Source organism: Schistocerca cancellata, chromosome 3, assembly GCF_023864275.1.
Source record: "Schistocerca cancellata isolate TAMUIC-IGC-003103 chromosome 3, iqSchCanc2.1, whole genome shotgun sequence".
Lineage (NCBI taxonomy): Eukaryota > Metazoa > Arthropoda > Insecta > Orthoptera > Acrididae > Schistocerca > Schistocerca cancellata.
The window spans coordinates 187,152,542-187,173,140 of NC_064628.1; the positions used below are offsets into that span (position 1 = coordinate 187,152,542).

Here is a 20,599-nt window from a genome sequence, read left to right on the forward strand (position 1 = left end):
AAGATGTGAACGATGGGGGCGCGAATTGTCGTCCATGAAGATGAATGCCTCGCCAATATGCTGCCGATATGGCTGCAATATCGGTTGGAGGATGGCATTCACTTATCGTACAGTCATTACGGCACCTTCCATGACCACCAGTGGCGTACGTCTGCCCCACATAATGTAACCCCAAAACAGCAGGGAACCACCACCTTGCTGCACTCGCTGGACAGTGTGTCTAAGGCGTTCAGCCTGACCGAGTTGCCTCCAGATACGTCTCCGACGATTGTCTGGTTGAAGGCATATGCGACACTCATCGGTGAAGAGAATGTGATGGCAATCCTGAGCGGTCCATTCGGCATGTTGTTGGTCCCATCTGTACCGCGCTGCATGGTGGTATGGTTGCAAAGATAGACCTCGCCATGCACGTCGGGAGTGAACTTGTGCATCATTGCGCACAGTTTGAGTCGTAACACGACGTCCTGTGGCTGCACAAAAAGCATTATTTAACGTGGTGGCGTATCTGTCAGGTTTCCTCCGTGCCATAATCCGTAAGTAGCGGTCATCCACTGCAGAAGTAGCCCTTGGACGGCCTGACCGAGGCATGTCATCGACAGATCCTGCCGCTTTGTATCTCATCCACTTCCGAACAACACCGCTTTGGTTCACTCAGAGATGCCTGGACACTTCCCTTGTTGAGAGACAGTCCTGGCACAAAGTAACAACGCGGATGCGATCGAACCGCCGTGCTGACCGTGTAGGCATGGTTGAATTACAGACAACACGATCTGTGTGCCTCCTTCCTGTTGGAATGACTGGAACTGATAGGCTGTCGGACTCCCTCCGTCTAATAGACGCTGTTCGTGCATGGTTGTTTACATCTTCGGGCGGGTTTAGTAAAATCTCTGAACAGTTAAAGGGACTATGTCTGTCATATAACATCCACAGTCAACGTCTATCTTAAGGAGTTCTGGGAACCGGAGTGATGCAAAACTTCTTTGATGTGTGTCTTTGTGGAGACTTTATAGAGGAGATGTTTTATCCATACGTTCAGAGGTTTAACTACGACTATGAAACATTAAGTGCATGGCATTGTGTACTTTGTAATGTATCATACGCAAATACATCTATCATTTCCATCCACAGATAGAGCATGGAAAACATCTTGCATGCCTCCATGTGAACTGTGATTTGTGTAATTTTATCAGCACTATCAGTCGGGATAGATATAGATGGGACTGAAGAATGCTGTCAGTTTTTGTCCTGAAAAAAGGCACGTGATGTTTTGCAAGCGGTTCTTCACGAGAAGTGCGGCATGTTTTTCCTTCTGTTGACCTCTCTCGCCAGTTAAACAAGCCTATGGTGATTCGCACCACTCTTCTTTGTATATACTCAGGGTTCGTTGTCAGTCCGACCTGATAGGCAGTATTCAGTTCGTGATACACACACTGTTTTGTTTGTGATCAATCACTTTAGTAAACCACCTGCAGTTTGCCAGTATTCTAGCAGCAAGTCAGAGTCAGCCAATTGCTTTACGTACAGCTGAGCCTATGTAGTCGTTCCACTTCGCATCGCTATGTATAATTACTCAAAAATATTTATATGATGTTACTAGCTAGATGTGACTCAGTAACCCTTTAGTAAAATGATACTTCGGTATTAAGTCTTGGGTCATGCTCTAAATTGAGAGCCGGGTAATTTTTCGTGATCTAACTGGATATTACAGAAATTCTTACAGGACAGAATTTCCTCACAGACAACTGCGTCGTTCACAAAAAGCTTCAGATTGCAACTAGTACTACCCACTAAGTCATTAATGTATAACTCTGACAGTATCGGTGCTATTACTCCACACTGCGGCACACAAGACATTATTTCAAGGTTTCCATCTATGGTAATATGTTGCCGGCCGTTGTGGCCGAGCGGTTCTAGGCGCTTCAGTCTGGAACCGCGTGACCGCTATGGTCGCAGGTTCGAATCCTGCCTCGGGTATGGATGTGTGTGATGTCCTTAGGTTAGTTAGGTTTAAGTAGTTCTAAGTGCTAGGGGACTTATGTCCTCAGATGTTAAGTCCCATAGTGCTCAGAGCCATTTGAGTATGTTGCGTCCAGCTCATCAGAAAATTTTGAACGCAATGGGAAAGCTCGGTAGCTTTTTCATCGGAAGATATTTCTTAGATATTTCTGACGTGAGGAATATCTGTGTAAATTCGGGCGAAAGGAAATAGAATTTTTTAAAGTGGAACTAGAACATAATGAAGGCTACAGGGAGATGAAAAGAAAGAGGGATCGGTATAGAGTTTCTGAGGAGTGGGAAGACGAATGGAGTTTGTTGGTGTCATTTTCTAGAAATATATGCTTTATGGAGGTGCTACAGGGAGCCAAGTGGCAGCTGATGGGTGTAGGAAGGGGTAGGATGACGAGAAACGGACTCACGCAAGGAGCTTGACGACATATAGTCAGTGGCAGAAGTAAAGCGATGCTGACGTCTAAGCAACGTGCACACTCAAGATATTACCAGGCTGAAGTCCAGGATTTGGGTCCCAGGGTGATGGTAAGTAGGTGGGAGGGGGGGGGGAGGGGGGAGGGGGGGTGTTAGGGGTCAGAATTTGTTATCTTCCGTTCCCACCAACCCCAATATAAATACCGTCACCACTTTTAACGTGTCACAAAAGAATACCGTTTTAATAATAATAATTCCATCAGTACCAGTAATAATAATAATAATAATAATAATAATAATAGTTCTTAATTACAATAAAACAATTATAATGCTTTAAAATAACAACAATATTAAAAGAGATCGAAAGAAATTTCTTCTGAAGCCATGATCGCTAAATATTATTTACTTCACGATGACCTGTTTCAACAGAAACTTGCTGCCATCATTTGAACAAACCTTAGGAGAAGAATTATATAATGCTGTAAAAGAATAGTTTTTCATACTCTGAGTAATGTATAACAAATAAATAACAGACCTCTAGAAATTTAAAGTGCATACATATCATTCTTAGAGGGAACACATTCTTCTCTTAATGACAGTGTAAAGCGCGTTTATTAGTCAGTAAAAGGATGATGAAAATATAAAAGTGTTCGCTGAAATTGACATAGCGATACCACCCCACGGGCGCCGTAGCAACTGAATTGCAGGTTTCCATGAGACGCCGATGGCGGCCGTGCAGGATCCGGCGAACTCAACGGAGCACCTTACCGTTGTCTACAAAGTCGTACAACACATCCGTCAAATGGCACAGGTGTCAAATGTAACGTCGTAAGCCTACAACATCAAGGTACGAACTGAACCGATGTGCAGCTCAGAGCAGTGTGTGCACTTACAGAAACTGTCAACAGTTGCCATTAGTAAACCAATACATCGTGCGAATTACACAAAAACCTCGGTGAACACTAAAAATTCATCCAATCTCTATTTTGTCAGTTCCCGGAAGCTGAACCCCCTGTTTCAACGCCCAGTAGACTGTCAGTTCAAAAAATGGTTCAAATGGCTCTGAGCACTATGGGACTTAACAGCTGTGGTCATCAGTCCCCTATAACTTAGAACTACTTAAACCTAACTAACCTAAGGACAGCACACACATCATACCCGAGGCACACCCAGTCATCACGAGACTGCCAGTTAAGGAGAAATTATGAGCGAGCTACTGGAAACACGAGGGCTATTGCAGTACACGAGCGTCCAATTCTTCAAGCGAAGCATAATGACATCACGGAAGCGGAGAGATACCACAGAAGGTACACTTGCAATGGCGCAGAATGTTCTCCCATGCCAAGAACTTCCTCTACAGTTTTTACCCCCTATAGCTCCCTCTGGTATCATGGACGATAAATATTGTACGCAATTAGCAAATGTTATCATCCCATTTGAAAATTAAATTGTGTTTGCTTCAGTGGTTTACTCATTATTTCCCTTTCGCGTTTCTTTACAAAACTTTCCTCATGGTTTCTTCGTCCTACGAACACTCGTATTTAATGGGGACACTCTCAAATAGCAAAAGTTAGTATAAATTCGAACATAATTTCGGAGCTCTTGATTCAAGTCCCCTAAAAAGGAGTCTCGGGCTTGAACCTATCGTAGAAACCTTGACTTAACTCTTCATTCACGTTAGCAGAAACGCCCTTTTATAGTACGTATAAAACATATATCGTGTGTAACAAAATGTTATGGCCAAATTTTCAGCAGACATTCCTCACACGTAGAGGAATAAAATGTATTACATCGACATGGGTCCGGAAACACTTCATTTCTATTTTAGAGCTCATTTTCAACTTCTCTTCATAGCAACATTAATCATGAGAAGCACAGAAACAGAACGTACCAGCATTACAAGGCACGTTTGCTGACATGAAATTTTGTCACATTAAATTTCGTCACTGTGTATAGTAGGTTGTAATTCTTAGGTTTACTAACTTCAGTGCCCTGCTAGCGTCGACCACGTGGCATCAACCGTTCAGTGTCCATCACGTATTTCGTTTTACGCTATAGTGCAGTGAAAGTGTACCTAAACGCGGTACAAAGGCACTCACTGTCCCGTTGTGTTATTGCGTTGTCAGTACTTTTTTCCAACCTCCTTTCTTCCTAATAACCTCAAAATTCTCTTCAGCATTGATTTTATTAAGGTTTGTAGTTCTTACAGTGAAACTGTCACCTACTCTTCTCGTATCGCTCTTTTCAGCTCACATACGAGGTGTGACTGGAAAGTTTTAAGAATGGGCTTGTAATTGTACGGTGGTGGTACTTACATGTTACTGTGATGCCTCTCCTTCAAAATAATCCACTTCTGACTAAACACACCGACTCCAACGGTGTTACCACTTTCGGAAACATTACTGTAAATTTTTTCCAGAAGTGTGTTAAGGACGCTCTCCGTATTTGCCTGGATGTCTTCAGTCGAGTCAAATCGCTTCCTTTTCAGTGAAAATTTCAGTTTAGGAAACAGGTAGAAGTCCGCAGGGGCCAAACCAGGGGAATATGGCGGTTGTGGAAGCGCAGGAATGTTGAATTTGGTAAAAAATTCAATGATGGAGAAGGCACGATGAACCGGAGCATTGTCATGGTGCAGCACCGAACTCCTGTCCTTCCACAAAGCAGGCCTTTTCTTCTGCACCTTTTCGCGCAAACCCTCATGGACATATTTGTTGTATTCCTGGTTAATTGTCTGCCCTCTAGGGGTAAATTCATGACGGACAATACCGGTGGTATCGAAATAAATCATCAACATTGTCTTCACCTTCGACAGACTTTGCCGTGCTATTCTCGGTCGTGATGAACCTGGAATCTTCCACTGCGAAGACTGCACTTTTGTTTCAGGATCATATCCATATACCCACGATTCGTAACCTGTAATAACCCTATTTAACAAATGTGGGTCATTTTTAGTCCGATTAATCAGTTCTTGGCACACTTCAAGTCGGTATTGTCTCTGGTCACTTGACAACACTTTTGGAATGAATTTTGCGGACACTCGACGCATGTTCAGATCTTCAGTTAAAATTGACTGAACTGCATAGAAACTTAAATTAAGTTCATCAGCCATCTCCCTAATAGTAAGTCTACGATGAGAGTGCACTAAGTTGCCAACTTTCACATTTTCATTCGTTTTGGAGGTGGAAGGACAGCTGGACTGTGGTTCATCTTCAAATGATTCGTAGCCATTTTTAAATCTTTTGAACCAGACAAAAGCATTTGACTGGCTCATACAATTATCTCCAGAAGCTGTTTTTAATAGTTCGCAAGTCTCAGAAGCTGATTTGACCCGCCAGGGTAGCCGAGAGCGCTAATGCGCTGCTTCCTGGACTCGGGTAGGCGCGCCTGCCCCGGATCGAATCCGCCCGGCGGATTAACGTCGAGGGCCGGTATGCTGGCCAGCCTGGATGTGGTTTTTAGGCGATTTTCCACATCCCGCTAGGTGAATACCGGGCTGGTCCCCACGTTCTGCCTCAGTTCGACGACACACAGACTTCTGAACACGTTCGCACTATTCCATGACTGACACTAGACACAGACAGCTGGGGTGCACTGCTTCCGTCCGGGGGTTCGGGGTGGTGGCAGGAAGGGCATCCGGCCACCCTCTGCCACTAACATTGCCAAGTCCGTACTAACACGGTCGACCCTGCGTTCCTGAAGTATTAAGGCCTACAGGAAAAGAAAAGAAAGTCTCAGAAGCTGATTTCACGGTTTTAAAACAAAATTTCACACTAACTCGTTGCTACGTTGTTACGTCCATTTTCACGCAGACAGAATCCGGCAACAAGCCCTAACAGACCCGCACTCAACCAGATGGTACAACGAACTGAATAAAGGAAATGCAGTTTCCTGTCAGAGGGCGTTCGAGAATAAGGCAATGACTGACTCCCACCCTCCGTGTACCTGCCCGCCAAACCAGTAAGCATTCTTAAAACTTTCTAATCACACCTCGTACGACCTCAAATTGCCTTCCATTGCGATAAACACGCCTTGCAAGTATTCCACAAATATTTTCCACGGGGTTCAGATCCAGACTACGTGCAGGGCAGGGTAAGACATCGGTATCTTCATCTTCAGACCACTTTTCTGTTGTGCAGAAACCTGTAAACATGCATTATCTTGTTGAAACGTTAAATTTTCGTTCCCTAGGTCCTCATACATTCTAATCCATTCTGTCTCTAGTACATCATTATAAGTATACATATTTGAGTTCGTTCTACTGATCACGTAGGCAAAGCGTAATTTACCGTTACCGCAAAAGGTAACGTAAATCGTAATACTTCCACCAACAAAATTTCTGCTCATTCTTACCTCCTGCTCTGTTCTCAGATCCTGCCAGCCAAACTGAAATTCATACGGGCTATTCAAGTTCAGTATCACGTCACTGAAGAGAACTTTAACCCATTCTCAAATCTACGATATATGTTTTTCAGCAAACTTATATTCACCCTCTTTATGTTTGTGTCTCAGAGCAGGTTTCTGCAGTCGTTTCTTGAATGTAAGATGTTTTTATTTGATAAAATTTGTCGTACATGTCTGGTAGTTACCGGCGAACGTAAACCAGCAACAGGTTGAGAGGAATAACTGTTTGTGGCCCTTGCTTTGCTCAAGAGTAACCGTTTCGATTGTCTGCTTTTCCCACATTTTCCAATTTGGCCATATCGTGCACCGAATCTAACGAAATTTCTAATCACTTTACCTGAACGGTTTATCTTCTTGGCGATTTGGCAATTAGGGAGTCCCATTTCCTTCTACTCACCGATTTCTGCTTTTTCATCGCATAATAAATGTTGACCACGTGGCTACGTCACAATCGTGGTTTATGTACACTGTCACTGATGGTGTCTATTTCCTATCTGCAGGAGAGGCACCTGTGCACTTACTATCACCGCACAGAGCCGACTGCCTTTATACCGAATTCCATCCTCTGACACTCCAGTCGTTGACGTCTTGTTATAGACTGAGATGACAAAAGTCATAAGATATCTCCTGATATTGTGTCGGTCCTCCTTATGCCCGGCGTAGTGCAGCAACTCAACGTGCCATGGACTCAAGGAGTCGTTGGAAGTCCACTGCAGAAATATTCAACCATGTTGCCTCTATCGCCGTCCATAATTCCGGAAGTGTTGCCGGTGTCGGATTTTGTACACGAACTGATCTCTCGATAATGTCCCACAAATGTTCGATGTAAATCATGTCGGGGGACCTGAGTGGCCAAACCATTCGCTCGAATTGTCCAAAATGTTATGAAATGACGCACTGTCATCCATAAAAATTCCACCGTTGTTTGGAAACAAGAAGTCTATGGATGGCCGCAAATGGTCTCCAAGTAGCCGAACATAATCATCTCCAGTCAATGATAGGATCAGTTGCACCAGAGGACGCAGTCCATTCCCTTTAAACACAGCCCACACCATTATGGAACTACTACCAGCTTACAAAGCGCCTTATTGACAACTTGGATCCATGACTTCGTGGGGTCTACGCCACATTCGAACCCCTACCTTAGTTCTTACCAACTGAAATCAGGACTCTTCTGACCAGGCCACGGTTTTCTAGTCGTCTATGGTTCTCGCTTCCCACGCCCGGGTTCCCGGGTTCGATTCCCGGCGGGGTCAGGGATTTTCTCTGCCTCGTGATGGCTGGGTGTTGTGTGCTGTCCTTAGGTTAGTTAGGTTTAAGTAGTTCTAAGTTCTAGGGGACTGATGACCATAGATGTTAAGTCCCATAGTGCTCAGAGCCTAGTCGTCTAGGGTACAACCGATATGGTCACGATATCAGGAGAGGCGCTGCAGGCGAAGTCATACTGTTAGCAATGGAACTGACATCGGTCGTCTGCTGTCACAGTCCATTAACGCCACATTTTGCAACACTGTCCTAACGAATACGTCCGCCGCAAGTCCCACATAGATTTCTGAGATTATTTCAGGCAGAGCTGGTTGTTAGGACTGACAACTCTACGCAAATGCCTCTACTCCTTGTCGTTTAGTGAAGCCCTTCGACCACTGTGTTGTCCATGGTGAGAGGTAGTGCCTGAAACGTGGTACTCTCGGCACACTTTTGACACTGTGGATCTCGGAATGTTGAATTCCCTAAAGCTTTCCGAAATGGAATGTCCCATGCGTCAAGCACCAACTATCATTCCGCGTTCAAAGGATATTAATTCCCATTGTGCAACCATAGTCACGTCGTAAATCTTTTGACAGGAAGCACCTGAGTACAAACGACAGCTCTATCAAACCGCCGCTCTTGTATACCATGTGTAGGCGATACTGCCGCCATCTGTATATGTGGATTTCGCTATCCCAACACTTTTGTCACATCAGTGTATACTGTACTAATAACACCAAATGCGATACCATCTGATTGCATTTGTCTGTATACTGTATTTCATACTGTTGCATATAGACTGTGAGCAACTATTCCAACCGACAATGGTAATTTTCCTAAAAGTATCGATGCCTTTGTACTGATCTCCACTACTGTAAGGGCTTCCCAGCTGTATCTGCAGCAACTTGTGGGCTGGCCCTCAGTTGCTAGTTAACAGTTATGACGAATAATTTTGACATAATAAACAGTTTACTTATTTTTTCCATCTGTCTCGTTTTCATTTGACTGCTCCTTGCATCAAGCGAGCTAAAATATGGAAATAAAGCGTTTTAGGACCCGTATCCTAAGAGAAGTTGAAAACTCTTTCCCCAAGAAAGTAGTTAAATCTAATTAGAAAAAACCATGCAAAAAACCTTGGCTTACTAAAGGAATAAAAATATCTTGTAACCACAAAATGGAACTGTATCTAACTACACGAAAGAGCAATGACCCAGAAACAGCCAAATATTATAAAAACTACTGTGCTACATTAAGAAAGGTTATTAAAAAGTCCAGAAGCATGTGCATCATGTCTGAAATTAATATCTCTGATAACAAAATCTAAACAATTTGGAATATTATTACAAGGGAGACAGGGCAACCTAGAGTACAGGATGACGGCATCACCATCAAAGCGAATGGAAACTTGACAAACAACAAGCCAGAAGTCGGAAACGTTTTGAATAATCATTTTTTAAATGTTGTAGAGAAAATAGGATCTAAATGTTCATTACAACAAGCAAGGCAGTTAATGGTAGAGCCCTTACCTACACCATTTGATACAATTGAAATTCCACCCACCTCTCCTTCTGAAATTAGGAAGATAATAAACTCTCTCAAGAATAAAAGCTCACATGGAATTGATGGCATTTCCAGCAGGATAATATTTGTTCCCAAGAAATAAGTGGGATTCTTAGCCACTTACGTAATAGCTCTCTAAAGCAGGGTATTTTCCCAGATACACTGAAGTATGCCATTGTTAAACCACTGCATAAAAAAGGGGATACGTCTGACGTCAACGACCACCGACGAATCTCTCTTCTGACTGCCTTATGCAAAATTCTTGAAAAAGTAATGTATTGTAGAGTAGCTTAACACCTTTGTAAAAATAAAGTTTTAACAAAATGTCCGGCTGGTCCCGGCGGAGGTTCGAGTCCTCCCTCGGGCATGGGTATGTGTGTTTGTCCTTAGGATAAATTAAGTTAAGTAGTGTGTAAGCTTAGGGACTGATGACCATAGCAGTTAATTCCCATAATATTTCACACACATTTGAACATTGAACAACATGTCAGTTTGGTTTCCAGAATGGGTTTTCAACGGAAAATGCTATATATACTTTCACTAATGAAATATTAAATGCTCTGAGTAACCGGAAGTCACCCATTGCGATTTTTTGTGATCTATCAAAGGTTTTTGATTGTGTAAATCATGGAATACTTCTAGATAAGCTCAAGTACTGTGGTATGAATGGGACAGTGCTCAAATGGTTTAAATCACACTTAACTGGAAGAGTGCAGAAAGTTGAAATAAGCAGTTCACATAATATGCAAAAAACTGGTGATTTCTCAAACTGGGGAACAATCACGAATGGGGTGCCACAAGGTTCGGTCTTGTGTCCTCTGCTGTTCTTAATACATATCAATGACTTGCCATTCTATATTCACGAAGATGCAAAGCTGGTACTTTTTTGCTGATGATACAAGTATAGCTATCACACCCTACAGACAAGAATTAACTGGTGAAATTGTAAGCAATGTTTTTCAGAAATCATTAAATGGTTCTCTGCAAATGGGCTGTCATTAAACTTTGACAAAACACAGTATATACAGTTCCACACAGTAAATGGAATGACACCATTAATGAATATAGACTTCTATCAGAAATCGGTAGCTAAGGTAGAATATTCAAAATTTCTAGGTGTATGCATTGGTGAGGGGTTGAACTGGAAAAAACACACTGAGGATCTGCTGAAACGTTTGAGTTCACCTACTTATGCTATTGGGTCATTGCAAATTTTGGCGATATACATATGAGTAAATTAGCTTACCAGGCCTATTTTCATTCTCTGCTTTCGTATGGCATTATATTCTGGGGTAACTCATCATTGAGTAAAAGAGTGTTCATTGCACCATAGCGTGTAATCAGAATAATTGCTGGAGCTCATCCAAGATCATCCTGCAGACACTTATTTAAAGAGCTAGAGATCTTCTCTGTAGCCTCACAATATAGATATTCACTTATGAAATTTGTTATTAACAATCCGAACGAATTCAAAAGTAATAGCAGTGTACATGGCTATAACACCAGGAGAAAGGATGATCTTCACTACTTAAGGTTAAATCTAACTTTGGCTCAGAAGGGGGTGAATTATGCTGCCACAAAAGTCTTTGGTCACTTACCTAATAGCATCAAAAATCTGACAGATAGCCAAATAGCATTTAAAAGGAAATTAAAAGAATTTCTTAATGGCAACTCCTTCTACTCATTAGATGAATTTCAGGATATAGTAAGTGAGTAATTTCTTCAACCACCAAAAAAAGAGAAAAAAAATTAAAAATATTAAGTGTCATGTAAAATTTTGCGTAATGTAATATCTTGTATAGACACCTGTTATTAACCTGACACTTTCCACATCATTACGACGTGTCGTATTCATGATCTATGGAACAATTACTAATCTAATCTCTAATCTAATCTGTCCATATCATACACTCTCTTACTCTACGTGTCAGGAATGTTTCCCAGAAGTTTGGGCATGCCTCTTTGCTTATTTTATTTGGCTACCTGCGCCATCATAGTGAATGGCATCTCGATGATGTTCGCCAATTTCTGTGATTCGCTGTGCCATGACTGGACAAACATCTTCATATAGAAGATTATCACTGCCCGACCACTGTCGTCTGAGACCTCATCCAGGTCAGTGAATGTCTGGTGAACTGTTCTCAAACAAACTCAGAGTATTTCAGTGAACTCAGGATACAGTTAGAGTGTGTGATTCTTCGTGCCGACTCATTACGCCAGGAAGTCATAATTTTACACCAATTGACGTGAGGATTGCCATCCCTGAAAACAGGATTGGGTAATGTGATCGTCCTACCAAATTGACTGTTACAGTGGTTAAGGCGCTCAACTCGCATTCCAGGGGTGTGGCCTTCCCTTCAGGCCAACCATATTTAGATTTCTTAAAACTAACAGCGGAATTGTTCCAACTAAAATCCCACGGGCGAATTTTTTCTCCCTCGGTATAGCTGTAGTGATCCAAGACATCTGCCACTTCGACCAAACGATTCGCTCTTACGTACATAATCTACAGCCATAACTTCACACAACCTTATCCATCTTGCATCACCTGTTGTTCGCAAGCTTCCCGCAAGGTTCCCTGCCGTATGCGATTAACACGACACTATACATTTTTACTGGGCCAATAACGAGAGATTTCTGTTGACGTAACACCCTCCAGCCCTCCGAGATACACAGCACGTGCCTCTTCACCCAAGGTACACAGACAACTGACTAGGCAGGTTTCAGCATGTTCCTTGCCTCAGTTCCAGATGCGACTGTGATGTAATTACATTTGCAGTGTTCGTTTAGTATCACTACAAGAAGGACAAGCTTCGATTCCCTGCGGGAACATCTATCTCTAAACGAAGTCATTTTTATCTAAGAACATAAACACGTACCGTTTGGCTCTGTTTACCTTGTCCATCTTTCTGTTCCTTGTCTGATGTGAATTACTTTTACGTAGATATGGCTGCCACTCTCTGCTAGCAAGCCAAAGACGTTGACTGACTTTTCTTTCTCCGTTGCATCTGCCTTGTGGCTCATACTACACTCCTGGAAATTGAAATAAGAACACCGTGAATTCATTGTCCCAGGAAGGGGAAACTTTATTGACACATTCCTGGGGTCAGATACATCACATGATCACACTGACAGAACCACAGGCACATAGACACAGGCAACAGAGCATGCACAATGTCGGCACTAGTACAGTGTATATCCACCTTTCGCAGCAATGCAGGCTGCTATTCTCCCATGGAGACGATCGTAGAGATGCTGGATGTAGTCCTGTGGAACGGCTTGCCATGCCATTTCCACCTGGCGCCTCAGTTGGACCAGCGTTCGTGCTGGACGTGCAGACCGCGTGAGACGACGCTTCATCCAGTCCCAACCATGCTCAATGGGGTACAGATCCGGAGATCTTGCTGGCCAGGGTAGTTGACTTACACCTTCTAGAGCACGTTGGGTGGCACGGGATACATGCGGACGTGCATTGTCCTGTTGGAACAGCTAGTTCCCTTGCCGGTCTAGGAATGGTAGAACGATGGGTTCGATGACGGTTTGGATGTACCGTGCACTATTCAGTGTCCCCTCGACGATCACCAGTGGTGTACGGCCAGTGTAGGAGATCGCTCCCCACACCATGATGCCGGGTGTTGGCCCTGTGTGCCTCGGTCGTATGCAGTCCTGATTGTGGCGCTCTCCTGCAAGGCGCCAAACACGCATACGACCATCATTGGCACCAAGGCAGAAGCGACTCTCATCGCTGAAGACGACACGTCTCCATTCGTCCCTCCATTCACGCCTGTCGCGACACCACTGGAGGCGGGCTGCACGATGTTGGGGCGTGAGCGGAAGACGGCCTAACGGTGTGCGGGACCGTAGCCCAGCTTCATGGAGACGGTTGCGAATGGTCCTCGCCGATACCCCAGGAGCAACAGTGTCCCTAATTTGCTGGGAAGTGGCGGTGCGGTCCCCTACGGCACTGCGTAGGATCCTACGGTCTTGGCGTGCATCCGTGCGTCGCTGCGGTCCGGTCCCAGGTCGACGGGCACGTGCACCTTCCGCCGACCACTGGTGACAACATCGATGTACTGTGGAGACCTCACGCCCCACGTGTTGAGCAATTCGGCGGTACGTCCACCCGGCCTCCCGCATGCCCACTATACGCCCTCGCTCAAAGTCCGTCAACTGCACATACGGTTCACGTCCACGCTGTCGCGGCATGCTACCAGTGTTAAAGACTGCGATGGAGCTCCGTATGCCACGGCAAATTGGCTGACACTGACGGCGGCGGTGCACAAATGCTGCGCAGCTAGCGCCATTCGACGGCCAACACCGCGGTTCCTGGTGTGTCCGCTGTGCCGTGCGTGTGATCATTGCTTGTACAGCCCTCTCGCAGTGTCCGGAGCAAGTATGGTGGGTCTGACACACCGGTGTCAATGTGTTCTTTTTTTCCATTTCCAGGAGTGTATATGCTATGAGAGAAACAGGCATCACATTTTACTACATCCACGGGCGCACTGGGCCCGCATCTCGTGGTCGTGCGGTAGCGTTCTCGCTTCCCACGCCCGGGTTCCCGGGTTCGATTCCCGGCGGGGTCAGGGATTTTCTCTGCCTCGTGATGGCTGGGTGTTGTGTGATGTCGTTAGGTTAGTTAGGTTTAAGTTCTAGGGGACTGATGACCATAGATGTTAAGTCCCATAGTGCTCAGAGCCATTTGAACCATTTGAACGGGCTTACTGAATAAAACGATTCCCCGTGTAATTGTCTTCCCGGTCATTTCAATCCATACCACTTAGTTGGTGGCGGCTGTTATTTTTACTTTCAAAATAGCTGGTGACTTTTTTTTTCTGAAAACTTAGTAGGGAGCAAGTGGCAAATTTTACTCAGTATATTTAAGGGTTACATACTGGGACTCCAGGATCCTCGTGGCTATGGAGTGCTTGGCCCTGTTCATGTTGCACACCGTCACGGCTGGAAACGGCAGCACGTTGAGCGGCGTGGCCGTAGGGGACAGCGTCACGATCACGGGGTCGTCCCACTTCTGGTACAGGATGGTGATGTAGTACGTGGCGGCCGCCACCGCCAGCAGAAACGACAGCAGCCAGAAGAACCTGCAACAACTGTCGTGCAGATGTCTGTGCCGCAAAAAGACATTTCTGTGGAATCACTAAAGCTACAACAATGTATTTCAGGCACAATCAATTCAGTGTTCTTTGCAACTTCTTCTTTTTCGTTAGTGTTTAATGGTCCGTTGATAATGAAGTTACTAAAAGCTAAACGTTGAATTACTCACAATTTACTTTCGAAGCTCTTGAGGTAGCAGTGTTCGCAGGCAAAATTATTGGGTTTCAGTACCGACTTTTATGAAAATAAATTCTGTAGGTAGTAAACATGTTTTTAAGTACCATTAATATTTGCTTTAACAAAATTAGGCCTGAAATCAGTTTTAGTCTTTGTTGTCACTACCCTTAAATTTTTCAACATTTTTTGGGTTACGTTGGACCACATTACATTACTGTGTACAGGTAACTTGTCATCTGCAACTAAGTGATGTTACTGTGAATTTTGTGGGCGAATTAACAAATAGCTTTATCTATATACATAATTTTATTGGATGAAAATATTTCGTGACTATATTTTGTATTAACGTACAGTCATTTTCGAGATATCTGTTCGTAGCTTTTGAAATACACACCCAAATGCGACGCCTGTCTTTGGAAAACTTCACTCTCGTGTAACAATTTTTTATTTTTACAAGAAATAATGTTTCTGTTGCTGCTGTGTGCCCACTCCCCGTCCGTTTGTTCTCACATCAGTTTGGCACCAAATTTAAACTTTAATTACCTACTCTGCCGTTGCTCTCTCTCTCTCTCTCTCTCTCTCTCTCTGTGTGTGTGTGTGTGTGTGTGTGTTTATATGTTTGCGTCCTCTATTCAGTACAGTTCCTTCACTGTGTTAAATAGTGCGCAGTTGCGTAGAGTAGTGTAGCCGTTTATAATATGTTTTCTCTCTGCTAATGCTATGTAGAAGTTTTCCAGTAGTGAAAGTTTATATTGCAAACCGTGGCTGGATTTTAGTGTTTTTAAATCTGTTTCTGCTTTGTTTGGATGACTGTTGTAGGCTATTATGTGGTCACCAAAAGTGCTATTGAAGCTGTTACTTTTTATAACTCTGCGGTGTTCTGAATACTTTGTTTTAAAATCCCTGCATATTTGTAACACGTGTAGTGACTGACTTGAGTTGCACGTAAGTTCGTATATTCCTGATGTGTTGAATTTATTTGTGTCAGCACAAAAGAACTAAACCAAAAAGGTAACACTCGAGACACACACATTGATAAAAGAACAACCACTATTACGAATATAGCAGCACTAAATTACTTTCAGTTCAACAAAGAATTTTATTCCCAACGCGCAGGACTGCCAGTGGGCTCACCGAATACTGTCCTTTTAATGATTTTTGAAACCAAAATACATGTAAACAAACAGGTCACGAGTAAACAACATTAACAATAAGTTATTACACAACAACACAACACAGAGACAATGACTAAACACAAGACACAACAGCGCAAGAAGTCAGATACAAAACAAAGTGGCACCTATTCACCTACAGTAATAAAATAGTTCACAGACTAGGCGACATTTTAAAGAAACAGGGACTTTAAATACACTACTAGCCATTAAAATTAGTCAAGAAGAAATGCAGATGATAAACGGGTATTCATTGGACAAATATATTATACTAGAACTAACATGTGATTACATTTTCACGTAATTTGGGTGCATAGATCCTGAGAAATCAGTACCCAGAACAACCACCTCTGGCCGTAATAACGGCCTTGATACGCCTGGGCATTGAGTCAAACAGAGCTTGGATGGCGTGTGTAGGTACAGCTGCCCATGCAGCTTCAACACGATACCACAGTTCATCAAGAGTAGTGACTGGCGTATTGTGACGAGCCAGTTGCTCGACCACCATTGACCAGACGTTTTCAGTTGGTGAGAGATCTGGAGAATGTGCTGGCCAGGGCAGCGGTCGAACATTTTCTGTATCCAGAAAGGCCCGTACAGGACCTGCAACCTGCGGTCGTGCATTATCCTGCTGAAATGTAGGGTTTTGCAGGGATCGAATGAAGGGTAGAGCCACGGGTCGTAACACATCTGAAATGTAGCGTCCACTGTTCATAGGGCTGTCAGTGCGAACAAGAGGTGACCGAGACGTGTAACCATTGATACCCCATAGCTTCACGCCGGGTGATACGCCAGTATGGAGATGACGAATGCACGCTTCCAATTTGCGTTCACCGCGATGTCGCCAAACACGTATGCGACCATCATGATGCTGTAAACAGAACCTGGATTCATCCGAAAAAATGACGTTTTGCCATTCGTGCACCCAGGTTCGTCGTTGAGTACACCATCGCAGGCGCTCCTGTCTGTGATGCAGCGTCAAGGGTAACCGCAGCCATGGTCTCCGAGCTGTTAGTCCATGCTGATGCAAACGTCGTCGAACTGTTCGTGCAGATGGTTGTTGTCTTGCAAACGTCCCCATCTGTTGATTCAGAGATCGAGACGTGGCTGCACGATCAGTTACAGCCATGTGGATAAGATGCCTGTCATCTCGACTGCCAGTGATACGAGGCCGTTGGGATCCAGCACGGCGTTCCGTATTGCCCTCCTGAAACCACCGACTCCATATTCTGCTAACAGTCATTGGATCTCGACCAACGCGAGCAGCAACATCGCGATACGATAAACCGCAATTGCGATAGGCTACAATCCAACCTTTATCAAAGTCGGAAACGTGATTGTGCGCATTTCTCCTCCTTACACGAGGCATCACAACAACGTTTCACCAGGCAACGCCGGTCAACTGCTGTTTGTGTATGAGATATCGGTTGAATACTTTTCTCATGTCAGCACGTTGTAGGTGTCGCCAACGGCGCCAACCTTGTGTGAATGCTCTGAAAAGCTAATCATTTGCATACCACAGCATCTTCTTCCTGTCGGTTAAATTTCGCGTCTGTAGCACGTCATCTTCGTAGTGTAACAATTTTAATGGCCAGTAGTGTAAGATACAGAACTGACAACACAACAAAGAAAAACTCAGAACAAAGGAAACACCCCAAGATAAATTCAACTGATCAGGAATATAAGAAATTCTGTGGTACTCATGTCAGTTAGTATACATGTGATAAATATGCAGGAACTTTAAAACAAGGTATTCAGACCACTACAGAGCTCTAAAATGTAGTAGCTCCAATAGCACATTTCCTGGCCACTTAATAGAACACAACCATCACCCAACTAACGTAGAAACACATTCAAAAACATTAAAATCTGGCCACAGCCCATACGATAAACCGACGACTACTACATACAGAAGACGTTAACTGAAGAAAAACACATTATACATTCTACACTACACCATGACGCACTACGTAAAATAATAAAGGAACTGCACAGAGAAGACGACAGACGACACAAACTCTCTCCTTCTCTTTCTGTCTCTCTCGCTCTCTCTCTCTCTCTCTCTCTCTCTCTCTCTCTCACTCACACACACACATACACACACACACACACACACACACACACACACACACACACATATATATATATATATATATATATATATATATATATATATATATATATATATATATATATACTATACTCACACACGTACACACATACACACACAGGGAGACGGAGAGGAGGGGGAAGAGAGGAAGGGAGAGAAGAGGGATGGAGAGAAGAGGAGGGGCGTGGGAAGGTGGAAAGAGAGGGAGAGAGAGAGAGAGAGAGAGAGAGAGAGAGAGAGAGAGAGAGTAAACGAAGTTCAGATATGGCGCCAAACTGATGTGATAACTAGTGGACGTCAGCACTGACTGGACTGACAGTAGCATCAGAAACAGTGCATTATGTATAGTGAAAATTTGTTACCTGTAAGTAAAGATCGAAATGAATATTTCGAAACTAACTATAAGTAATCCAAATATGGTCACAAAACATTTTCACGCAATTAAATAACGTTTGTAGGAATTGCGATTTGTTAATTCGCCAAACAAACTCACGTAACATAACTGCACTTGATAAGTTATCTATATATAGTAATGTTGTGATGGTTCTGCAAAACCCAAAAATGAAGAAAAATTTAAGGCAATGTCAACAATGGAAAGAAACTGATTTTAGGTCTAATTTCGTTAGTATAAGAGAAGGACTGGTGATTTTTATCATGCATTTAAAGCAAAGTATTGGTCAAGTAACCTACAAAGGAGGATCAAATTTGGGTTATTTGGACCATAAAACATACAATGACAGTTGAGATGGAGACAGAAACTTTGTTGAATACCATCAAAATCAGACTTTGTGTATGGATGAAACTGTAAATAAAATACATTTAACAGAAGTACTAACAACTAGATTTCCATATGAAATAATGGAAATATTAGTTAGGAAAAGATGGTCTCAAGCTCAACAATTATTAGAATTGTTACATCACCTGGGTCACTTAAATAAAGCAAAAGAAAAACTGGAAACTAAAATGTCAAATTGGGTTGCATTAATAGCAACCAGACTTGATTAAACAGTGGTAAAGCTAGATTCTGAAGGAATAATACAGCATGTTATCTTGAATGGAGAATCATCGTCAGATGTAGAAGTAACATCAGGTGAGTCCCAGGGAAGTTCATGTTGTATGTTAATGATCTTGCAGACAATATTAATAGTAACTTCAAGTTTTTTACAGATGATGCAGTGAAGTACTATCTCAAAGATGCTGCATAAATATTTAGTCAGATCTTGATAAGATTTCAACGTGGTACAGAAATTGGTAACTTGCTATAACCGTTCAGAAAAGTAAAATTTTGCACTTCACAAATCGAAAAAAACGTAGTATCCTATGACTATAATGTCAATGAGCCACTGTTGGAATCAAATATTTCGGTGTAACACTTTGTAGGGATATGAAATGTATGATCACACAGGTCATGTCCTGGGTAAAGCAGGTCGTAGACTTCAGTTTATTGGTAGAATACTGGGAAAGTGCAACCAGTCTACAAAGAAGATTGCTTAAAAATCACTCGTGCGACTGGTTCTAGAGTGTTGCTCCAGTGTGTTGGACCCATGCCAGATAGGACTAACCGGGAATACTGAATGTACGCAGGGAAGGGCAACGCGAATGGTCACACGTTATTCAGAGCTGAGGAAGCTCGGCAGTTAGCTCGACTCCGCACGCTGGAGGCTCAAGAAAACCATCGCCGAAGGTATGACGCGAGCCACGGCCCTGTTGTCTACCAGCCTGATGACCTCGTCTGGATCTTCACTCCTGTTCGGAAGGTCGGTCTCTCTGAGAAGCTCCTCAGGCGCTACTTTGGACCTTATAAGGTTGTAAGACAGTTATCTTACGTTACGTATGAATTTGAAGATTTCGGCCCCGACACAAGACGACGAAAGATCAGAGATACGGTCCACGTCCTTGGAATGCAGCCCTACAAGGATCCTGCAAACCCAGGAGTAATTCGAAGTTCCAGCGACAGGCAACAAGCGGAAAGGTGATGAAGAGCGTAGCAGCAAAAGAAGTCCTAAGAAGATCACCGCCATGGCGAGAATCAGTCATCAGAAGTCGTAGTATGCAGGGCCAAAGACGCGTTCCCGGACCAGGACGACGTAACACCGAGAGGTTGTTCTCTTAAGAGGGGAGCAATGTCGCAGAAGAAGCTGAAAAGCACCGTGGTGTAGTGGTTATGACACTAAACTGTTCCATAGAGGGGCGTGAGTTCAAAACTCACGTGGATTCTACAATTTTGATTCCTAGATTCGGTTCGAGTACATTTTAGAAGTATCCACAAATGTCAAGAATCATTCTACTGGAATGTTCTGCAGCTATATATATACTGTATGTGTTCTGGCTGGAGGCACTTCGCTCCGCGCTCTTGTATGTGCAAGTGTTGAATAAACATTCGTTAAGTGAATTTAGT

The 20,599-nt window shown here is 43.4% G+C and overlaps 1 protein-coding gene across 1 annotated transcript in view; it reads right to left on the minus strand.

Moving 5' to 3' along the window:
* The window catches only part of LOC126176193 (pickpocket protein 28-like), a 141,583-nt gene that overhangs the window by 78,786 nt on the left and 42,198 nt on the right, over positions 1-20,599 (minus strand). Inside the window, exon 3 of the mRNA XM_049923337.1 lies at positions 14,526-14,729. Coding sequence (XP_049779294.1) covers positions 14,526-14,729 — 204 coding nt within the window. The remainder of the gene's footprint in view (positions 1-14,525; positions 14,730-20,599) is intronic.